Source organism: Pocillopora damicornis, chromosome 4 (genome assembly GCF_964200805.1).
Source record: "Pocillopora damicornis chromosome 4, jaPocDami1.2, whole genome shotgun sequence".
NCBI lineage: Eukaryota > Metazoa > Cnidaria > Anthozoa > Scleractinia > Pocilloporidae > Pocillopora > Pocillopora damicornis.
In genome coordinates, this window is record NC_142673.1 from 19790599 (window position 1) to 19813057 (window position 22459).

The 22459-nt window shown below is 37.2% G+C and overlaps 2 protein-coding genes across 4 annotated transcripts; one reads left to right on the top strand and one right to left on the bottom strand.

Moving 5' to 3' along the window:
• Positions 1-33: 33 nt before the first annotated feature.
• On the top strand, positions 34-13508 carry LOC113667890 (exonuclease mut-7 homolog). Of its 3 annotated transcripts, none has more exons than XR_016186089.1 (20): positions 34-288; positions 1610-2454; positions 2827-2880; positions 3444-3490; positions 3795-3890; positions 4212-4309; positions 4965-5038; positions 5181-5219; positions 5744-5895; positions 6476-6671; positions 7051-7118; positions 7725-7861; positions 8326-8435; positions 9023-9221; positions 9895-10024; positions 10538-10580; positions 11016-11174; positions 11629-11682; positions 12098-12246; positions 12610-13508. XR_016186089.1 is itself a non-coding variant. In XM_027183752.2 (20 exons), the coding sequence occupies exons 1-20, from the start codon at positions 99-101 to the stop codon at positions 12910-12912; spliced, it is 3123 nt and encodes a 1040-aa protein (XP_027039553.2). In that variant the 5' UTR covers positions 34-98; the 3' UTR covers positions 12913-13508. The 3 variants fall into 3 exon arrangements, 2 of the variants coding, with proteins under 2 accessions (XP_027039553.2, XP_089060903.1); XM_027183752.2 differs by having other exon boundaries at positions 12118-12246; XM_089204777.1 differs by having other exon boundaries at positions 37-240; positions 12118-12246.
• Positions 13509-14650: 1142 nt separating this feature from the next.
• On the bottom strand, positions 14651-22047 carry LOC113667892 (alkylglycerol monooxygenase-like). The gene is made up of 16 exons (XM_089204778.1): positions 21899-22047; positions 21469-21582; positions 20728-20855; positions 20212-20363; positions 19833-19936; positions 19554-19649; positions 19326-19392; positions 19126-19158; positions 18669-18701; positions 18158-18240; positions 17648-17707; positions 16807-16881; positions 16546-16662; positions 16265-16347; positions 15850-15938; positions 14651-15486 (listed from the first exon to the last, which is right to left on the bottom strand). The coding sequence occupies exons 1-16, from the start codon at positions 21905-21907 to the stop codon at positions 15380-15382; spliced, it is 1350 nt and encodes a 449-aa protein (XP_089060904.1). The 5' UTR covers positions 21908-22047; the 3' UTR covers positions 14651-15379.
• Between the last annotated feature and the right edge of the window lie 412 nt (positions 22048-22459).

Here is a 22459-nt window from a genome sequence, read left to right on the forward strand (position 1 = left end):
ACGGTCGAACGATTAGAACTGGATCTAGACCACATAGAACGCCTGTTGGAAAATGAACTTATATGGGCTCAGTGAATAGCTAAAATAGTATTAACTATATGAAATATTTTTTTTGTCTTACTGCTTTTACTCTCCACACGAACGTTTCAGTAATGATTGTAACCATTCAGGCTGTTTTCTGTGTGGTTAAAGAATTGCTTCAGTCGCTGCTTTCCTATTGTCACGAAGATTATTCAGAAGGTACGTATCATGGCTATGGTGCTATCGAAATTCCGACAGAGAATCGTGGTATGTTAAATCTTTTAATGTATCTGGTTAAATGAAACGAAAATGGTATGATGATTGGTAAAAGATAAGTAGGTATGAGATGCGAATTCATTTCCTCTTCAAAAAAGTCAAATGCGCGAATTTGGTTTTTTTCCTTCCAATCCAATCCTTTATTTAAACACGTGACACCTAGGAGTACAGAAGTTCTCGTTAAAACGTGTACGTGTATGTACAATTAGAAATAAAGCATAATTTCTGTAAGAATACAAATAATAAGTAAATCTATTAAAAAACTAAAAACAGAATCGAAAATCATGGGCAAGAGCTATCAATTAAAAGTTACAATATTAACAATATTAACAATAACGATGTTTACAATCACTACCATTAAGCCATGTGGGCTTTAAGAGAACGCTTGAATGAAGCAATATCTTGAGATTCTCTGAGTCTAGGGGGTAGCGCATTCCAAAGTTTACTAGCTAAAAATGAAAAAGACCGGTGTAAAAACTCAAGATTAAAAGGAGGTAAATCTAGCCTTGTACTGAGCCCGCGTAAACTATACGGTACATTTCTAAAATGAAAAAAATCACTTATATAAGGAGCCCCCTTATCATACAAGCACTTATATAACATAACCAACGATTGGAATTGCCTACGATTCTCCAAAGACTTAATGTCGGCCAACTTGAGGAGGAAGTCGTATGACACAGACTTCGAGAAGCCTAATATAGTTCTTAATATAAAGTAATTAGTTGTCTCTATTTTAGTAGTCTCCGCGTTACCTACTCCCAGTAAAAGGGGACTGCAGTACTCAAGATGAGGGAGAACATAGGCCTTATATAAACGAACTAACACGTCCTTTGAAATAAACTTACGTATTCTCCGCAAAGCCGAAGCCTTTGCGCATCCCTTGTTCAGCTGTTGCTTTATGTGCGCTTTAAATGTTAATTTGCTATCTAGGACCACTCCTTGCGAACTTTCATCGAAATTTCGCGCGAAAGTTCGAATGACAATTCGAGGCGTTTTGAGCGAAATTTCCGTTGAACAAAGAGCGCTATTTCGTCGAATTTTCGCTTTGAAACAAAGGTCTGGCGAAATTTTGCGATAAAAAGCGTACATGTATGTCACGATAAAAAATCAGAGTAGAACTCTGCTGACGTGTTCGCTTCCTTGTTGCTTCTAAATTCAAATCATAAGACGCCATGCAATTAATTTTCTGTTCTTATATACGCCAGCATACCAAAAAAATCTATCTACTTTGGATACTGGTAATAGATATGTGTCTTTATTGTTAACTTTTTCCCACCTATGGCTCTGCACATTTAATTTTTTTATCTTACAGGTGGACTTACAAGAAGGGAAGAACTTCAAACAGAAACATCAAGGAAATACAATAATGGTCATGTGCAACTTTCTGTGCAGAGTTCTAATTTAAAGTTTGGTGATGCAAACATTTTCAGGAAAGGTTTCCACCAATTAACCAATCAAGGAAATTCTTTGCCACATCGTAATCATATTGTTTGGGAAGAAGATTGGGATAATGATATTGTAAATGACACACATCATAGCAGAACTGATCCCAATATTGAACCTTCCAAAAGTGACATATATATGACAAATCAAAAATCTTACCCTTGTGTTAACAGTGATAAAGATTTGCTGTGGGATGAAACATCTTCAACACATTCTTCAGATTCAGAAGCTTGTTTAGTATCTTCCCAGCATTTTGATGCAAATTTAGCTGCAATATCTCTTCACCTTGTTTCAGAAAGAGAGTGGCTGGATGAACTTGAATCACTATATTTCTCAGATATGTTAATAGAACTGAAGTCACTTCTTCCTAGGGCTTTTGAAGCTAGCAGGAATTGCTTTGATTTTGTTTTGTATGTTATCAAATTTGCTGACTTTGATATTCAAGCTGGCAAAAAGTCACTGGCTTATATGACTCTTGTTGAGTTTGAGGCCTGGCTGAAGTCAAAGACTGAAGGAAGGAATGTTCAAGAAATCCAACAGCTAGGTTACTGGCCATCTGACAATCAGAAGGACTTAGCTTTGGAAGTAGTTGCATCATCCACATTTCTGCTGTTTGAGCCAGTTAAAAGGACATTTCAACTTGATTCAGGAGACAACAGTTTCTTAACCAAGCATGTGAGATTTTTAATGCATTCCAGAAGGAAGTACAAAGAGGTAAAAATAGATTTAAGAATTTTAATTTTTTTCAAGATGTGTTATTTTGCTAATCCAGAATCTCTCTTAGCTTTGCTTAATAAATATGTATTCTAGACATTTGGAATTAATCAGCACTATGTGGAAAGGTTATGGTTCAACTTTTTCTCAGTGAAAAATGTTTTTTTCTCTCACTTAAAAGTTATTTACAATCATGTAAGACCACATGTACAGAAAGAATCTAGTTGCTTTAGGGCCTCTGAAACCCATTATCAAAGAATAATTACATTTTAACATCCTAATCATATCATTTGAAACCTCTCTAAACCAGATTGAAAATAATCATGGTTACTAAGGAATGTTGAATGTTGATTTTTGGTATTCTTGTACTAGGCTGCCACCATTGCATACAAGTTAAAACTTCAAAGGCATTTTGAAGTAACTGAGGTATGAACTGTACTTACTTACCTACTATAAAAACATAAACTAAACATGTACTGAACTTACAGCAAGTAAGTTAAATGCATGTCTGTTCTTATGTACATCGGAATGGGGGTTAGGGCTGTTTCCTCCACCACAAGGTTGCATGTTTTTCAATAGATCTGTTCTTGTGTTCCCAGTTGTTAAAACCATTTTTGAGAATAATTGCACAAAAAGAACAACTTTAGTGTAGTATAAGTTTTGTATCTTTTTTTCTGCTGATTTCATTGAGCATGTTGTGTGTAGCAACTAAAGGGCTCTTTGGATAACTTTAAAGGCAAACTAAGTTTTCTTGGAAATATTTGCAAAATACTCAATGAAAATTATCAGCCAAACATTTTGGTAGGAAGTTGTAGGAGGAGCATGAAAATATACGAGCAGTTTTAAAAAATCCTACAGTTTTCAATTTCCAAGCACTGGACTTGATTAAAGATCTTGAATCTGAATTTACATGTAGCTTTTTTGTTGTTGTCCCTAAATTTTTTGTGCAGCCACACCTATAAACAGCACAGTTTATTTATATTTTTTAGATTTTGTTACCTTTGATCATTGTTGACAAGTTGCAATTAGCAGAGAGGTATGTTTGTGACTTGTCAAGTAATAATGATGACCCTTGCCCTTTCCACTCCCTCCAGAAGTGATTTTAATTCTCTTGACATTTTGAATATATATAACAGAAGAGAAACAAGATATTACTTGTGGTCAATTGAATGTTGAAATTTTGATCTATTTATCCTACACAAGCTTTACAGATACGGTATTTTGCTTCTTGACCTGAACAAATTACAGCTAAGTTGGTACAAAGGCTCTAAAAACTCATTGTAAATTGCAAGCAGTGATACTTTGTAAACTTAAAAACTATAACTTTTAATTGCATCTAGCTATGTGGCAGGCTGTCCCACATCATTACAACTTTTTATGAAGTTGATAGATGAGTTATGTACAATGACAGATGATGATCTGGAGCTTGTTGTTGAGTAAGTGAAAACAGCTGTTAAATATATGACTTTGTCAAACTAATTTCATTTTAATCTTCCTTGGCAGTGTACTGATTGCAGTTATTTAAAGAAACAAGGGCTATCTCTAGAGTTAATTTTAGAGTTACCAGATGTAATTTGCAGATGTAGTTTCTGCAAATCTGAAAAAAAAACAGTTTTGGTTAGAGCCATTAAGCTGTCAAGTTGCTCTTCAGGATGACAGCTCTGGGGAGGAAATAAGATGAGGCAAAACCCTTTGTCACTAACTGCTAACAGTAATTATTAGAGAGATAAACTTCTTAAATTTGTTTTTTTCATCAGGAAGACTGTTTCTCCAAAACCAAAGGACCACAGACTTAAGAACAAGATTCTTGTTAAGTTAGGAGAGAGGCTTGTGAAAATGTTTCATTTAAAAGCAGGTATGGTACTATACACACTAATTGGCGTACATACGCACTAATTTGTAGTAAGATTCTGACCAGGGCTTCAGCTGAGATTTTCAAAAAAGAAAGTCACAGTTAAAAATTTCAGTACATCATACATTATGTGGTGCATGTACACCTTTGCTCTAACTTGTGTATCAGCAGGCTGGTATCCATGCTGCTAGAAAACAAAAATGGAAGTATTTTGCACTGGAAAATATTTATGCCATGTAGTTTCTTCAGATTCTGGAGTTTGCGCCATCTAAATTTTAAGTCTTAATTGTTTGTTTTTTATCTTTTTAAATATTTATACTTTGAAGGGTTGGATTGGGAGGGAAGGGTTGGGGTAATGGTCATTGTGCACCCTGCTGGAATGTAATTACATGTATTTCTTGCATTCTTTGATCATAAAGAGGTACTGTACATTTTTAGCCAGACCAAGTCTTTTCCTTCAGGTGCTGTAGACAGTGTGCAGCATTTTAGCCAAGGAGGCCACTACATCTCCCTTGATACATCTTAAAATCAGTTTCACTTTTCATTCCTAAACTTCTTTTTCATGAGAAATAAGCATTTTTTAAGAAACAAAACAGACTTGTCTGCTGTTCTTTAGTGTGTAAGGCAATGTTCCGTGAATTGCTTTCTGTTCTTCCAGAGAACTACCCCAATATATACAAAGAAAAGAACTTAAATGGATTGAGATATCTCTTACAGAAGAAATATTCAGAGGTAATAATTTTCTGTGAACTATGCATGCGGAATTTAATTTTGTTACTATGGTTAAGACGTAAAATGGTTTTGGAGTACCGGTACTTGAATTGATTAAATATTTTTATCTTTGTATTTGTTCTGTTTTTTTTTTTTTTTTCAGAAACAACCATTAAGTCACAAGTGGGACAATCTCATTGAGGTATATTGTATAAAAAATTAAGTTCCTGGATCACACGAACATCAGAACTTATCACCATCTGTAATTGATTAATGCGTATTATTTCTTTCATCTCATCTAATGAAAAAATATGCCAGAGCTAAAATTGGGAAATATTAATATTCCCCTTTTTTTAAATCTTGCATCTAATCTGGTGAAATTCTTCCTTTAAAGCTGTTTCAAGTTGGGAAAGTGCTTTGCAATTGCTACACGTCAAGAGATAAATAGAATGACAAAAGCTGTGAAATTTTGAGCTCGTTTTTGAGAGAAGAAAAAAATATTGTTTTTTTTGTGTGTATGTCTTGGTGAGCTCACCAAAGAGTTCTCTGAATCTTAGCAGTAGAGCCACAGAGGGCAAATTGGAAGGTCCAACTTATGATTCCTAATGGGGACCAAGATTTTGCATTTGGCCCATATTTCTCTTCAAGAGACAAACTTGTTTGTTCAGAAAGTCGGTTCCGGTTAGGATGCTATTTTTATATACGGATTTGTCGTTTGCCTTACAGAGTTCTCTTGGTGATAACAAATGGCTTCAGCACAAACTAATAGAAATTTTGGTTGAGTTTGATGATATTGAAGAGGCTGCTAGATGGACTAGGTACTATTGCCTGCCTCTGGAGTCAGTTCATCCTTTGGTTAAAGATCTTGTGGAAAGCTGGTAGGTTTCAAAGCCTCATTCTTCTCGCACATTCATCTAACGAGCATGTCCTACTCATATTCGGAACAAAGGTCAACCTCCCCCCGTCACACCCCCCAAAAAAGGGAAGATTTGATACTTACCAATCACTGTTAATCATACAGCTGTATAGAATACTCTCCGTAAAAGACAGAGGTAGCCTGATGATGCTAGACTCTTGATTGAAATGACAAGCATTAGCCCTGATCACGATTGCTGTGCTTCAATGGAAAGAACAAGAATCACAAAAATTTTTGCAATCAGTAACTTTCTCCCATACCTGTACATAGTGCGTCTTTCCACTCAAGAGAAAAGTGATGATCAGATAACGTAAAGAAATCTTGAGAAACACCCAGTGGAGGTCATCATAACCTGCAATATACAAGCATCCTATTCAGGGAGATGGTGCGGTTGCTCTCCAGGCTGGGATAGACTCTTCAGTCCTTGGTTGCTAAATTTTTCACTCATAAAATTGTCTTATGTCCAGGCGACATGTATAACATGATGTAAGCAATTTCTAATTTCCTACTTGACATTGCCAATCGTTTTTACATTTTTTAAGGCAAGGTGCAAATGAAGATTCTGAAGACTGGGAAGCGGAAATAGAAGGAAAGACAGAACGTAAAGTGTACAACGATATACCTTCAACATTAAATTCTGCACCTGCCAACTGCTATCGGCTGCCATTATCTGCTGATAGGATATTCGTGGTTGACAACACTCAGTCTTTAAGGGAATGTACGCAAGTCCTCTGTAAGGTACGTGCAGTTTTGTATTGTACTTGAGGTTAACATGACATCCTGAATTAAGGTTATGGAGGAAATCGTTGGGGGGAGGCTACTTGGTATTTGAATCACTCACTTTTTGGTTCATCTGTAAAAGAAACGCCAAACTGTCTTTACGACAAATCTGATGCTTCAATTGTTGACATATTTCTCAAGCAATCCCCTTTTCTTCGTAACGAATTAATCTTTCGAATATTTGTGCGTTTGAGACAAACATCTTCTCAGCTAGGAGATTCCTTCTGAAATGGTTATGATTGTTAGAAAAACAAACAGATGAAAAAATTATGTAAACAAATGTGCAAAAATATTCATATATTTTGCGTTTATACTGAGCGTTATTTGTCTTTGTTAGCCCGGTAATGTTGTAGGATTTGACACTGAGTGGAGACCGACAATGTGTCGCGCGGGGACTGATGACAGGTCAGTGGAACTCGCTCGGTTTGACAACCCAAGATTGAGAGTTTTCTTTTCAGCTCGGTTGTATCTTAATTAAAGTAATCGAAGAAATGTGAGTAGTATAAAATGTTAAAACTGCTTCAAGACTAATTTTCAAATTGGTGTCGATAGGTATCCAAGATTACATAGCTTTTAACTTAATTTGCTTTGTGACTGGTCAACCAATAAGATGTAAAGGTCCTCCAGGTCCTCTCACTCCGGGTTAAACTCGCCTTCAGGTTGTCTCGCTTCTAAAGTCAGTTTCGCCCCAGGTCATCATGCCGTAGGTCAAATTCGCTTCAGGTCGTTTCTTCCCTAAAGTTAGTTTCGCGCCATTTTTCCTCTCAGGTTGTCTCGCCCTAGGTAAATTCACCTTAGGTCGTCTGGCCCCCAAATTTAGTTTCGCTCCAGATCAAATTCACTTCAGGTTGTGTTGCCCGAGGTCATCTCGCACCAGGTCAAACTCGCAAACTTTAGTTTTGGTGTACAGCTAAATGTGATTGGTTGATATGTGTGACAGTGTCTGTATCAGCTTCAGAAGAAGAAATTTTCTTTACCCCCGTGTCATTTGACAATATTTTTTTCGTGCAGGCTTTCGATTATTCAGCTTTCTACATGGAATGAAGTGTTTATATTGGACGTGATAGCAATGACAGACAACGTTAAAGACGCCGAGATGCAACAGTTTGCTGAAAGTTTCTTTGCTAATCCTCGCGTTCTAAAGCTAGGTAAAGAGTTAAGCTTGTCAGTACTGGGGTAAAAAGGAACAGCAGCTTCCTAAAAATTTTTGTTCAATTGTTGTGTGCAAACGAAAACATCAATAACCTGAAGGCATTGTTATTTTGAAAGAATCTCCAAGAGGTGAGCTGATCTAGAAGGGGAAGGAGCCAGTTAAAAATTGGTGAAGTTGATTTGCTCTGAAAGGATTCCTCACATTTATATATCTGCACACTTTTTCCTCTTAACAAATATTCGTTCGTCCGTTGGCCTATAAACAGCAGAAGAAAACTTTTCGATTACTTTTTGGAAGCGTTTCCGAAGGTTGTCTCAGATACAGAAACATACATACACTTTTTCAAATAACATACAGTGCAGCGAGAAACATTAAAAAGTTATAAGTGTACTGTATTTTGCGCAAATTAACTGTTATATGCTTGGTTGGTTAATAGAACATTTAATATTGGTTTGACAGGTTATGGAGTTGACTCTGATTTTCGAAACTTGGTTTCTTCGAGTCCCCCGTGCGAACATGCTGTGACACGTCTTGCTCGGTTTGTTGACCTGTGTCCATTAAGTAAACAGGTAGGAAAGATTTAGAACTCCTTTGAAAATGTGATTCCTCCGAGCTGCGGGTTAAGTGAATTTGTTGGCCTATGTGTGCAACTCGGCTTTTCTTAAAGAAACCTTGAGCTGCCTCCGTTTGTTTGTAATGTAGAGCTTTCCTTCCCACCCCTGTAGTTGAATAAAACACACAAGACGATTAAGAATCTGTCCATGACATTTTGTACATTGTTTTAAATTACTCCTTGAATTTCACAACAGAGATGACGCAGATTTTGACAGCGTCACTTGCCCCTTTATGTGGCGAAGTTCGTCATGTAGTTTAGTCTCTATATTCTGATAACAGGTCGTAAGTAAGATTTTGATATTTGGTTAACCATAGCAAACAGGAGGAGTCAGTGAGCCAGTGAACACTTGAAATGTAAGAATTAAGCCTGTTATGAACAGAAACACTCACATAAATAAACGCACATTGAGCTGCTTGAAAACTTCGCAAGAATTCATATGGAAAGACTTACAATGTGGTCAAACTTGAAAGTCCACTGAATGTGCGTTTATTAATGTGAGTGATCCTGTTGAAAACAGGCTTCATATATTTGTTTACATAGATACTCAGTATGCCAAGTGTGCAACAAAAAGTCAGCTCCCGCATGCGTAGTGTATCTGCAAGAGAGCGTGCTTGTATGGAAGAAGAGCGTGGCTTGAGCGAGTTGGCGTTCTTGTGCCTTGGTCAAGCTTTAGACAAAACGTATCAGATCTCCGACTGGGAACGGCGTCCGTTAAGCGAGGATCAGCTGATTTATGCAGGTAACTCCTGCTTTTGAAGGACAAGGAATGAATAGGGATTAGAGACTGGGTAAAAGTTTTAATTGTGATGATTGTTCCATTACACTGTTATAGTTTCGAGCCCGGTTATTATAGATTTATCATAACTGAGCTGTAACTTAATACCGAGGTGAAATCATAATCTTTATGGAGCAACTCACTTTGTCAAGGGCGATCATCATAAACAACTCATCCATTGCTTCCATTGTGTTTACCGGGTGTGTACTGATCGCTGAATCCGGTTGAATCCATGTAGCCGCTACAAATGAAATGTCTCTTCTGTGGGAAAGCAAACGAAGCACAACTTTGTAGCTTTTGTAACAGCCGGTTTTTCGAGTGGTCAATAAAATAAACTACCAGCCACGCATGCCAGGTGAAGCAATCTCGATTTCACAGTGTTGTTTTTAATTGATTAAATTTTGTTTTTAGCTGTTACCATCTTTGTTGCATTATATATTCATGTAGTGTATGAATACTTTTATATCACTTATCAAATGAACATAATGCTTTGTCTAAATGTAGTCGATTCTCTCATAAACTTGTGTATTACGATCCATCCAATTTCCTTTTTAGATAGGATGATGAGAAACAACTATGTGGAAATAAACAAGACAATTCCGTTTGTTGTAAATAACTTGTTCTGTTCTCTGCCTAGCTTTAGATGCTTTCTGTTTGCTGGAGATTTACGAGGTCCTTAAACAGTGGGTGGTGGAGTCGAGGTTACGAGTCGATATGGAGCCTGGTCTTGTGCTTACATGGTTACATCCGAAGAAGGAAAAACAGCGGTATGTTGTTTTTATGGTGGTTCTTTTCTCTATCATTCGGAAAGCCAATTATTGATACAAAGAAGAATTTACACGATAGCCAGTCCGCATGTCTGCTTATAAAGAAACCTGTGTGCAAAGAGAAGGCTGTCATGAAGGTGTTCTTCTGCCTTAGGTGTGCTTATTGGAGTGCCTGCTGGACGCGCCATTCCATTTCATGATAATCAAACTCTGATTAGCACATCTTTCTTTCTCTGACTTACACTCTTTTGTGTCTTACTTGACCACAAGCTCTTGAGACCAACCACAAAGAAACTTGTCTTGCAAAAACTATCAGTGCCGTGAGATAATATAATTTGTTGGACATGTAAGAACCTAGCTGGGACTGGTTAATACATTAACGAAGCGTTTAGAAACTTGTAACATTGACATTTGATGCATGGCACGCAATTTTTCCATCGTTAGCAACTCCTTTACCTTACTTGTTGCTAGTATTATTAGTATTTAGCCTCGATGTTTTGTGTTTTGTTGCAGTCGGAGCAGACGGAAGCAGCCGAAGCCAGGCACGCGCTCTAATGTGAGTCGCCACAATTTTACTTCACTTGGACAGGTTTTCACATGAAAACCGGCAATTCTAATAGAAAATTATGTGAACACATTTGTAAGAACATGAACTTTTTTCTCTTTAATCTGCAGTGGGTTTTTCTTTGTATGTTAAGTGTGTGTTGTCACCTGATCGTCTCTGGAGGTTTTACTTCTGTGGCGTTTGCAGTGAAAAGGTTGAAATGTTTCTAAAGAACATTTCTGAGCAGTTCATATTGAAATGCTTAGTTGTGAGTGACATCAAGAGGGTTTAGTGATTATGTAAAGACATTTCGTAGCGTTTACGAAGCACAGCCGATGAATAGGTTTTTCACGATTTTAGAATCCGACAGCACACCAAATACGAGGGCGTTTGTGCTGAATGAAGACATGAGGCTCGGTCACGTGGCTTCCATTCTTTCTTCTTTAGGATTTGCTTCCTCCTGCGAAGAAAAGAGATCCCATTCCTCCTCAGTCACTCAGGGTCGTGGTTGATACAATGCTGCAAGGTCTGGGTCAACATTTGAGATGTTGCGGGATTGATGTGGTTATTCTGGATAACAAGGGCGATCACGAAAGAGCAGTTAAGGTAGAGCAGTAGTCTAACAGTGGCCCGGTGTTTCGCGCGCTGCGCTTCGCACCGAGTGCTCTGGGCTTGACCCCCTAGCGGAACATTTTGTTGTGCTTTCTGTCAATTTTTAGTCGTTGTCACCGCCCCTATCATACTTGATTCCGTATGTTATAAACTGAGTGTTTCATTGACTAAGTAAAGCGAGGGTTGCGTCGTCCCCGTAAAAATATATTTATTCCTTGAAGAGAATCATATAAGTGAAGAAATTTGAAAGCGGCGAGGAAGACGCGATAAGCTTGTTAGCTAAGTTTTGAGGGCCTTTCTCGTTCCGTGGTGGTATAGTTTTCTCTCTAAAGTATGTAAATAGTGACACCTTCCTTAAAGTATAAAACTCGTCTCCTTTAGGAGGAGTATCCATACTATGGAGGTCAGCGGACTTTAAATATATTGAGGTTTTTGTTTCTGTTATCAGATCGCCCAAACTGAGGATAGAATCATCTTGACAACGGGCTTGCCATATGAACAGGTAAACGTAGTTATTAGACATTTGCAACCGCCTTCTTTACGAACTAACATCCCGGATAAATGATGGATGTTGTGAATCTCGAAAGAGAAAGATTAAAGGTAGATATCTTGGCATGAGTTACTCATTCTCCCACAGTATCAGCGATTTATTGGGTTTTCTTTCAATCGATCCAATAACACCAACCACGAACGGTCTGAAAAAAAAAGGGGGGCGGATATACAATACAAGCAAGGGATAGGTACGATTTTCAAAAAAGTGTACAGAGAAGAGACACAAATATACAGTGTATGGAGATGGGGATAATCAAGTGAATGGAGAAAGTAAAAAAAAAAAAAAAGAATTCGTCTACTTTTAAACTTTAAAGAAGAGATAAAGACTTAAGTACCACTTTTTGGAAAGACTGATGCCATGCTAGTTTGTTTGTTCGTTGTTTAGTTGCGTGCCTGGGTACCTGAAGGAATGTGCGTTTGTGTTCCAAATGGAAAGATTCGACAACAAGTATCGGCTCTGGTGAAATATTTTAACGTGCAAGTAAAGAAACAAGATATCTTTAGTCGCTGTCAGGTTTGTGTGTGGCTCTGTGGTTAGTGCGAGCTTTTCTTTAGAGGGTTTTCGTAAAGTCAAAATGAGGATAAATAAATGGATGAAATGCCTAATAATTTTTCGTTTCGGGCGTAACCCATCTTCCGTGTGGTAAGGTCAAGTTTGCAAATTAGGAGACTTGTGCATTATGTTGAAAATTTCTTTAGCGTACGTGGAATGATTTAGAAGAACAACTTCAACCTGGCCGTTAAATCGGGTTCGTATCAGAAAAATTGGTAACTCTCTGATTTCACAGGTGATAGATGAATGAAATTTCAGCTTTTGTGTATTATATCACGCCAAATTCTTGTATTCTAAGTTTCATCTTCAATGAATTTGTTGTAGGTCTGCAATGGGGATGATTTCGTGAAAGTTCATAAGGATGACATGCGATTAGTCATGGGGATCTTCCATGGTCGTTTTAGAGCCCCACTGCTAGGCTGTGAGCCAAAGAACTGTCCTGTGAATCTTAAGGATCTGACTTTACCCAGCGGAGTGCCTCTGAAGCTTGGTCCATTACCTGAAACTGTAGTGGACAGTGTGGATTTGTTCTTTTGTTGTTCCACTTGTGGTAAAATTTTCTGGGAAGGGGGACATCACAAAAGAGTCAACGCACAATTTTCTTACGTCCTGGACAGTTCCCAATAGCAAAACCCATCTTAGCCGTCTTTACTAAGTGGAGTACCTCCCAAGTTTGTCCCAAAAATATATTTCGTTACTTTCTGTTGTCTAACAAGTGAATGATCTTCAAATTACTATCACATGATTGAAGAATCCAAAACTCGTGTCGTGGTTTAGAGACACGGGGTAGAGACACCACAAATTTGAGACTCTTCCCGTTGATAAACTCAATATTGAGATGCTGTTCCTCTGTTTGTAATGACAAGAAAATTTTGAACATTTTAGCCGTTGACGCACACACATTCTTGAGAAACCACAACTTTGTTGATGAACATTGTTGACTGATCAACTCTGTTGAGAGATACACGATGGAGAGACATTGCGATTTATTTCCTGTTTCGTTGTTGAACACACGATGCAGACACCGTTGATTTAAAACTGTTTCGTCGTTGATAAAAAAAAATGGATGTGGACACCACAACTTTAAAAATGTTTCCTTGTTTTAAACACTTGACGTAGAAACCACACCTGTAAAACATTTTCATAAATTTACAATGTAGAGACACCACCACTTTACAATCGTCCCTTTTCTTTACAAATAAATAAATCATGTTAAGACTTCACAACTTTAAAACTCTTATTCCACTTATCCTCTTGTTGAACCTTGTGACATGCTGTAGACATCACCTCTTTAAAACTTTGCCTTTTGTTAATAAACGCGATTAACAGGCACCACAACCTTAAAATTTTCCTTGTTGACGCACAGACTTTTGCAGACACGTACAACTTTAAAGTATTATCTATTATTTGATAGACGTACAGTTAAGAGATGCCACAGCTTTTAAACTGTTTTGATGCTGAACACTTGCTTTGATGTTGATCACGACGTAAATCACTTGTTTTGTAAGACTTCGACGTTATGAAAAAATAGGGTGAACGTACTCTAAAATATGCTTGTTTAACTTTCACACACTTAACGAGGACAAGCGCTGTCTAATTCAACTTTCAATCGAACCGTTTTCTATTTGGGTACAGCCCTGTTGATGATTAGTTTGGTAGATCGATGACTTCACTTGACCGTTTGATTCCAGCTTATAAGCATCACTCACCATCGTTTGACATAATTCATCGCCATTCCACATCATTTACCTTAAATGGATATCAGTCACCGAAACCGCACATTATTCGCCGTCGCCACACAGCTTTCACCATAAATGTACATCAATGACCGTCAGTCGACGTCATTCATCGTTATCAGATATCTTTGACTATGATTACGTATCATTCGCCGTCATTAGACAGCATCAACCATCACATACTCACCATTCACAGCTTTGTCATTAGATGATAACGTCACTAGGCATCATTTAGCGCGTTCCGACATCACTTATCATTAACAGATATCATTCACCGTCACCAGCCATGATTCATAGTCTCTAGACATCTTTCGCCGTCAGTGAACATCATCCTTCGTTATTAGGCATTAAGCATCGCTACCGGAGCCTATTAACCGCGATCATTCGGTATTCGCCTCAGACATTTTTCAGCGTCACTAGGTATCATTCACCGCCAATAGACATTATCAACCGTGATTGATTTCAATTGGCTGTGTAACTGTCACATTCGACTGTCCGATTACAGGCTGTTATGAACAAATAAGCCCTCTTTTTAGTTTGGAAGTGATTTACAGTGAGCTAATTGCTGGGGATGATCTTGGTAACTTGGGACATAGCAAACGTTGTCAGAACAAGGCAACAACATGAAATAGGTGTACCAGGTTTTCATTCAATTTATTTTACAGTGGTAAGGCTCCCTTTAGAAGGGCTCCATCAGTCACAAAGTTAGTTTTAGTATCAACATAGACCTGAATAAAGGTCATCATTACTTTTCCTTCTCCTCATTATCTATAATACTCCGGAGTCTTTCAATTCAGTGTTAAAAGGTGCGACGGTGAAGCTACTTATCCTATCTAACTAAATTTTTTTTTAGCGGTCCCAGAACTGGTCACGCTTTCTGGTAAAATCTGTAAACCTTTTCAATCTCAAGAGCAACCAAAACTGAATTTCTCCTTGCAACATCGATACATTTTGACGAAGGAAGGTAATGAGAAGATAAAACAATAAAACCGACGTGATGTACTTGAATTGACACAAATTTAAAAAATCACCAAAGGAATCTCGCTTGATAAATAAAATCTAATTCTCGGAGCTAAAATGTTAAGTAATGTACTGTAGAGAATGTGGAAAATCATTTGCTATTAAGAATTCGGTAGTAAAACATAAATATGTCTCTAATGTTCGTTCTTTTATACCTCCGAGTGAGATATATAACCTACATAATGAGTGTAATCGGGTTTACTGTAATCTACCTTCTGGGATCCTGTTATGCCGACATGACGATCTAAGGATGTTGAGCAAACAGGTGATATTATAACCTTCTATTGGCTGGAAATCGTAATCACGACAATTAGCCCGTAAGCGAATGCTATCGAGGTTCACTGGATCTTTAACTTGCTCTTGCTCATCAACGAACCAATTATCCAGAGAAACGCAGACGCAATGAAAATTCCACGAATAACACCAATGTAAGCAGTAGGAAGAACTGAAAAAGACAAAAAAAAAATCAGAAAAAATAACTATTGTTTTCCCTCTTGGTCATATAAATGGGTCCGCAATGAGCACATAAGCAGTGTAGTCGAGAGATACCCACACACCACTTTACGCAAGAAATATCCTTTTGCTTAAAAACAAAATAAATAACATTTCAAATTTAGGTGCTTAATGCTTTAAACTATCTACTTAAGGTACGAGTAAATGGGAATTCGGAGGCCAAAGAAGCTTTTTATTTCTGAATTTTTTTTTCGTAACTTTATCTTGGTTGTTCTATTCGATTTTTCGTTGGGGTTACATTCTGAACGAAACGTTATGACTGGCATTATCAATGTTAAAATTAATTGCCATTTACCTCCAGTGTCTAAGTTTTGAGAAGACAGCACAAGATCAACAATGAGGAACAACAGACAACGGAATAACTCCATGTAAGGGGCATACCACCTGCAATTTCCACAAACAAAAATCAACAATTAGCAGATGTGTTTACGGCAAATGACCTTTGTGATCAAACAGCACTGAACAATATTTTTTGGATGAAACAAAATGTGTCTCGCATGAAAATTTTATTGTTGGATGAACTTCCACCCAAAACCAGAACAATTACGAAAGAAACTTTTCCTGACGATGCATGAACCAAAATATATTTCACGTATGATTACTCCCGTAAGCTATTCGGATTCCTGACCGAGATGTTCGAACTCTGTTTACACTGGCATTGTTTCTTAATTATAACTTCCAATAGCATATTTTAAATGAATAGTCCTTACTTGTTATCAAACAGAGCTCCAACACTTGAAATTGTGAAAAGGAAATATGAGATAACTCCTAGCACATGAAGTTGGCTCATCAACTGAAGACATAAAACAAACAAACAAAAATACTTTCAAAAAACAGAATGTCCAAGGCTACTGGCCAGCTACTTGATCAAATCCTACATCTGGCTGGGAATTGTATGCGTAGACATTTCGTAACTGAATTTAATTTGACAAAAGATGGGAAAGAACTTAAAGTAACTCAACATTAAGGTAAACTTTTACATGAAACATACCATCCTTCTTGCAATTAGCAGTTGATATGCCACAATGGTAACAGCAAAATGCACAAGCACATAAACGTTTCCCCAGTATGACAATGAACTGTCATACCTCTGAATAGGATATTCAATCTGCATCAGAAAAAAACACAATTGGTCAAATATTCTTGCACAATTTTACACAACACTTATGCCCAAATAAGCACACAAAATAAATGCAACAAATGGGGAATTGCAAGAGGAATTAACTTTCAAGATTCCACACAAACTGAATACCTCTGGTAGATCTGCAGGATCACCCAAACGAGGCTTTCCTGGAGTCCATCCAGGTCCTTTGAACAGTACAGCCAGCTACAGATGTAAAACAAGAATAGATTAATAATAATTCACCATTTCATTATAACAGGTCTAACCCTTTGTACCCTAACATCAGTATGCATGTTCTCCATACTGTTTCCTATACATTTCCTAAGGGTGCTGACAGGGAGAATTTCTTATACAATCAAGAGCTTCTTTGGTTGGTGATCATTTCCTTTATTCTCATGACCCTCATGTTTGATTCAGGGGTTATATTGTAATGAGAAATTAGATGCTAGTCACTCTTAGGGGTCAAAGGGTTAACACTTTTAAACACAGAGTTGTACAGGAGATTCTTTGGCCCATTGTTTTTATGTCAAATTTCAGACAGTGATTTTTTGCTGGAAATATGGTGTTGTTTTCTTGAGCAAGACACTTTGCTTTTACATTGCCACCCTCCACCTTGGAGAATCTTGATTCATGCTGCAAGATAACTATTGTAGTAAAGGGCTAGCATCCCATCCTGGGTCAGAGGGGAGGTGTGGGGTGGGGTGGGGTGGACAGTTCAGATACTAGAAAATCATGTTTGGGTGATTGGGAACACTTAGCTTGCAGAGCCAACCTTTGTCTAGCTAATCAAAGGAAGAAAAATCTGAGAGCAAGATGTAATAGAACTGTGTTGAAATAAAAATTGCAACAATTGCGTGGCCATTTAAAAGTTTATTTCCATTACAAATCTTATCTAGAGCAGTAGGTTTATGGAATATCCTGGAAGGCACAAGAAGTACTGTTCAGTAATATTGTGTCTTTTGTGCTTTACCTTATCTTTAAGTCCTGGTGTTTCCCAAAATGTTTTCCAAATATGACAGAAGTGGCAAAGCTGATGGGAAAGAGAACAGCTGATTAAATTATTTACTCCTTAAATACTACAAATTTTTAGAAAGTACTTAAATAAAATGATGATCATGCCCAATCCTCAGTCAATGAGATGAAGTAAATTGAGGTGGAAGGTCAAGTGCAAACTGTCATGAAAGCACTGAAAAAGAAGCACTGAGCAAGTAAAGCTTGAGCCTGACCAGTTGTGATAAGGGAAAGATAGGAATGACTTAAAGTAATAAAAACAAAACAGTATCTCATATTACTAGCGAGTCTTCTATCACTAAATCAATGGGGCTAAGAAATTTTGCATCCAAGTGTAAACGAGGTGGCAGTACACATCATCACTTCATTGCCTTCCATATGGGAAATCTTGCAGATGTGCATGGCTCCACTAATCAAACCATGTGCAGCTTGTTTGACTTAAATGTTTGGTGCCAGTAAAAGTTCTAACCTGAGTCCAAATGGGATCCCAGCTGGCCAGTGGATGAACCAGACCATAGGCTATTTCTTCATCTGTTTCAGCTTGAAATGTTCCTACAATTTGGAGCCAAAATTGCCCTCAAAAATATTGCAATCTTATGAAAATTACATAAGCCAGACTTGAGTAAAATCCACCCATTGTGAAAGGCAACTGGCCCATAACTCTTTAACTCCCAAGATCTGATTGTTAATTCGCCCTCTAGCTGCAACACATTTTCTTGTAAATTAGTTATAAGAACTTGGTGCTAGATCAAGATCATAGCTTCTACCTGATAAGTTTGAATATTCTCATTACCTTTTTGCTGAATAATTTATGGTATTATAGGGAGAAGTTTCATGTTAATTACTTCTGGGAGTTAAAGGGTTAAAAAATACAATTTTTTCAAAGCAAAAGATTTAGTATCTTTCCAAGCACATTTAGATCTCAAGACACAGCAGGTGCCATACACAGTAGAGTTATCTAGATCATAAAATTTTCATACCAAATATTCGGTCCCAAATAATCAATGTTCCACCTGGTAAAAAAAACAATGTACAAAATAAGACTGTAAATTATGTTAAGCACCAGTATCAGAAGCCTGATCCCATATAGTACTTTTTTTTGGTCTGCTTGACCAACTGCACCACTTCTCTTCATGGTCATAAATAGCATTGAATTAAAATTTCAGCATCACAAATCCTGGATATGGGATAGTTGAAAAAATTAACAAAACATACATTCTTCATAAAAATGAATTTTATTGGCAATTCTCCACAGTGCCAGGCTAAAGTGAGAAAATTCCAAGAAATGATTTTGCCCAGGCAAGGAAGGGAAACAAGTTCAATTAACAACAAAAAAAAGAGATTGCACTGTCATACATTCACACTTTACATTACTTGCAGTAGTTCATTTAATTTCACTATCATTATTTAAAGAAGAAACTTTTAAAACTTACTTACCATAGTTTTTATCAATACAGTAGGGATTTCTCCCTGCAAAAAAAAAAAACAGTTAAACACATCATGCAACAAATAATTTTTAACAATAAAATCATACTAGAGAAGTTTAGTTTTAGCAACTCAATCAAAACAGAAAAACAAGGCTTTAAAACTTATATAAACTTACAGTAATTATCCAAAAAAATAACACTTATTCTTACCATGATGTACACGATGATGACTGGGTGTGTTAAGAATGTACTCAAGAGGTCCAAGAGAGCGCACTATCTGTTTATAGAGTCAAGGAGTACATATCTTTAATTTTTCTTTTATTACTTTGATTTTGAATTTTTTAGAAATTCAGAAACAAAATAAGTGACTTGAAGGTTAAATGAAGTCCTATGAGCATCACTTCTTTTTAACAGATTCAAAAACAAAAGAACTCTTACCTCTGTGTGAATCCAGAATTGGTAAAGCATATTGAACTGACTATGCACAAAGAAAATTGAAGGAGGCACCACCAAGGCCAAAGGCATGTAAAAAATCTGCAACAATTAGAGATTTAATTCAACTTACACTATCATTACACTTAATTGTTTGCTAGCCACTGAATTACTTAATCTGAATTACAGTGCATGGTGTCTCCTTATTTATTTCAAACTGACCACACTGATTTGAATTATTTCATTAAGGAGATTTTCTGGACAACCATGAGAGACTATACTTACCGCAGAGGTGTAATTTTGCACAACAGATTGCCTTAAAGCTGTTGTAAAATTGTAATCCTCAGAACTGTGATGCACCTGATGGGCTGCCCACATAATGTTGATCTCTGCAACAATTTAATAATAAATTACACTAATTACTCAATCTTCTTTGAGAGATGAATATTAAATAATGTCAAGTGAACACAAGCCATGAATAAAGTCACATCCTATAACAATCTTGAACAGGAACCCTCAGCCCTGAATTTTAGACCTTACCCTTTCACAGACCACTTGTGGCCAATACTATTCCACTATTCCCATAGTACATGTCTATTACCAATAATATTACAGAGGGACTTTAAATAAGAAAAACAAACTTTGTAAATAATAATTTTCTTACCATGAGCAGCTCTGTGAAACCAGTAGTAGATAAAATCCACTCCAATAAAACAAAAGTACCATGTTCCAGGATAATCCCATGGTAATGTAATCAGATTAAAATTGTCATAAATAAATACATAAAGGGCAAGCTCAGCACTCAGTATAATTATCCTGTTGAAAGAGGAAAAAACCAGCTGTCAAGAACAGATTAGGGTCCATACTCATAACCCTGCCTTTAGATATTATTTAAATAACTTGTAGTACACCATGAGAGGAAAGGTGTAAGAGTCATTTTAACCCTTTAACTCCCACGACCTCATTAGTAATTCTCCTTGCTGTCTGTCATATAGTTCTTGTAATGTTAGTTTTGAGAATTTGGTATTGGATCAACTAATAATCCCCTAATTGATATTTTTCTTTATTCTCATCACTTGTCTGCTTGATGTTGTATTTATGTTGCAAGGAGAAATTCTGTCTTGGTCACACAAGGGAGTTAAAGGGTTAACCATAGGAAATGTGTATGTTACAGCCTTACTTGGACAACTGCGACAAAGTTCCTGCAGCAATGGAACTGAATGCATCATTCAACCTTGCTGGTGGAAGTCTGGTCAGAAAAGCTAATACGTACTCTAAAGCTATAGCTCCAAGGAAGAAAGGAACAGCCTAAAACAAGGCAAAGAGGTAAAATAAATGTTAATTTTCCAGCCAAATATGACAGACAAAGGGATCAGCTCACAGTGCAGATGCCATGAGAATGGCCTCAGCTGTCAATGACTCATTAATTAAGCTAGCTTTTCCTTAAGAATTACATGATCTTTGCCAGGACAATTGGTACAAAGACCCTCTCCAAGGGTTGCCTACACCCATAGTCTTGTACCCTGTCTATTAAGCAGGAGCCCAATTTTCAAACAGAGGTCTTAGCACCTTAGTTCACTTATGTCCAGAAATGCATGCAGTAACGAAAATGACAGATTTGACAAATTTCGTCAAACGGAGTGAATGTTCATGGATCTGACGATTTTGGCAAAGCAAAATCAGCTTGGCAGAATTCAAAATTTTGACGAATTTTGGTCAAATTCTCAAAGGGAATCAGCCTGGTGGAATTGACGATTTTGACAAATCTTAGTCAAATTCGTCCTAAGTAAAATCAGCTTGGGGCATCTGACGAATTTTCATCCAATTCATGAAAGCTAAATCAGCAGGGTGGATTTGACGATTAAGACGAATTTACGCCATTTTCCTTACTGCATGCATTTCACTTTATTCCGGTACTCACTTCGTTTAGATAGTCCGGTACGTCATCAAGTTTAGCAAACGAAGCTTCTTTAGGTGTCACTGCATACAAAAAGCGGCGGACTCCTTTCGTGAAAGATACATTCCCAAGAAGAGGCTGACGATCAAGAAAAATTAAACATCGTGTTGGAAAAAAAAACTCCACTTTAAAGTTTGGCTAAATCAAGCTCAAAATTTCCGCCGAATCCCATCCTTATTATGCCTACAGTCCTTGAAAAAAAGAAAGCAATGGGGAAAAAAATTACTTATGGGACTACGGCTTTGTTTTTAAAATAGAGTGGGGTTAAGCGGAAGTCTCTCCATCCAGCAGAATCCAGCAATCACAGAGAAGTAAGAATTCGGACTTTGTTTACATCAAGGTACGCATAGAGATCTAGAGGTTGCAAACATGACCAATCTCTGCTGATGCTTACCTTATTCATGGCCGACGCGCACAAACCGTTATCTCTTGAGCTGTATTCTCGTTCGATATTGAAGATCTACCCTCAAAAGAAACACAAGGTTACTCAAGGTCACTGAAGATATCGGCCTGAGAGTTTTCGAAACTGTCATCGCTGATAATAAAGTTCATGCGGATGACCGCTGTCCTAATGGTAACATGAAATCCCGAGGGGAGGGTAATGGAAGGGTCCGATTAAACCAACTGATAACAATAATGTGGGTGCTCTGAGCCCTCCCGTCCTCCCGGGTATGCTGTTGAAGTGTGATAAGTGGGTCACGCGAGTACTTCGTCATCTTATTTCGTCCTGAGACAATTTTTCTCACATGATACGAAAATCAAACTAAAAAATTCGAATAAACAGAATTTATCTCTAAACCCATGTTCAACAGTTTCAAATTGGAAATCATTTTGTTTCTGCAACCGTGTTATCTATTTTCCCCTATTTATTTTCTTCTACGTTACTTCTGTATTATTCATTTCAGTTTTCAAATCAATATGCAATGCAAGCTGAAGCTAAACCCTTTCTTAGTAC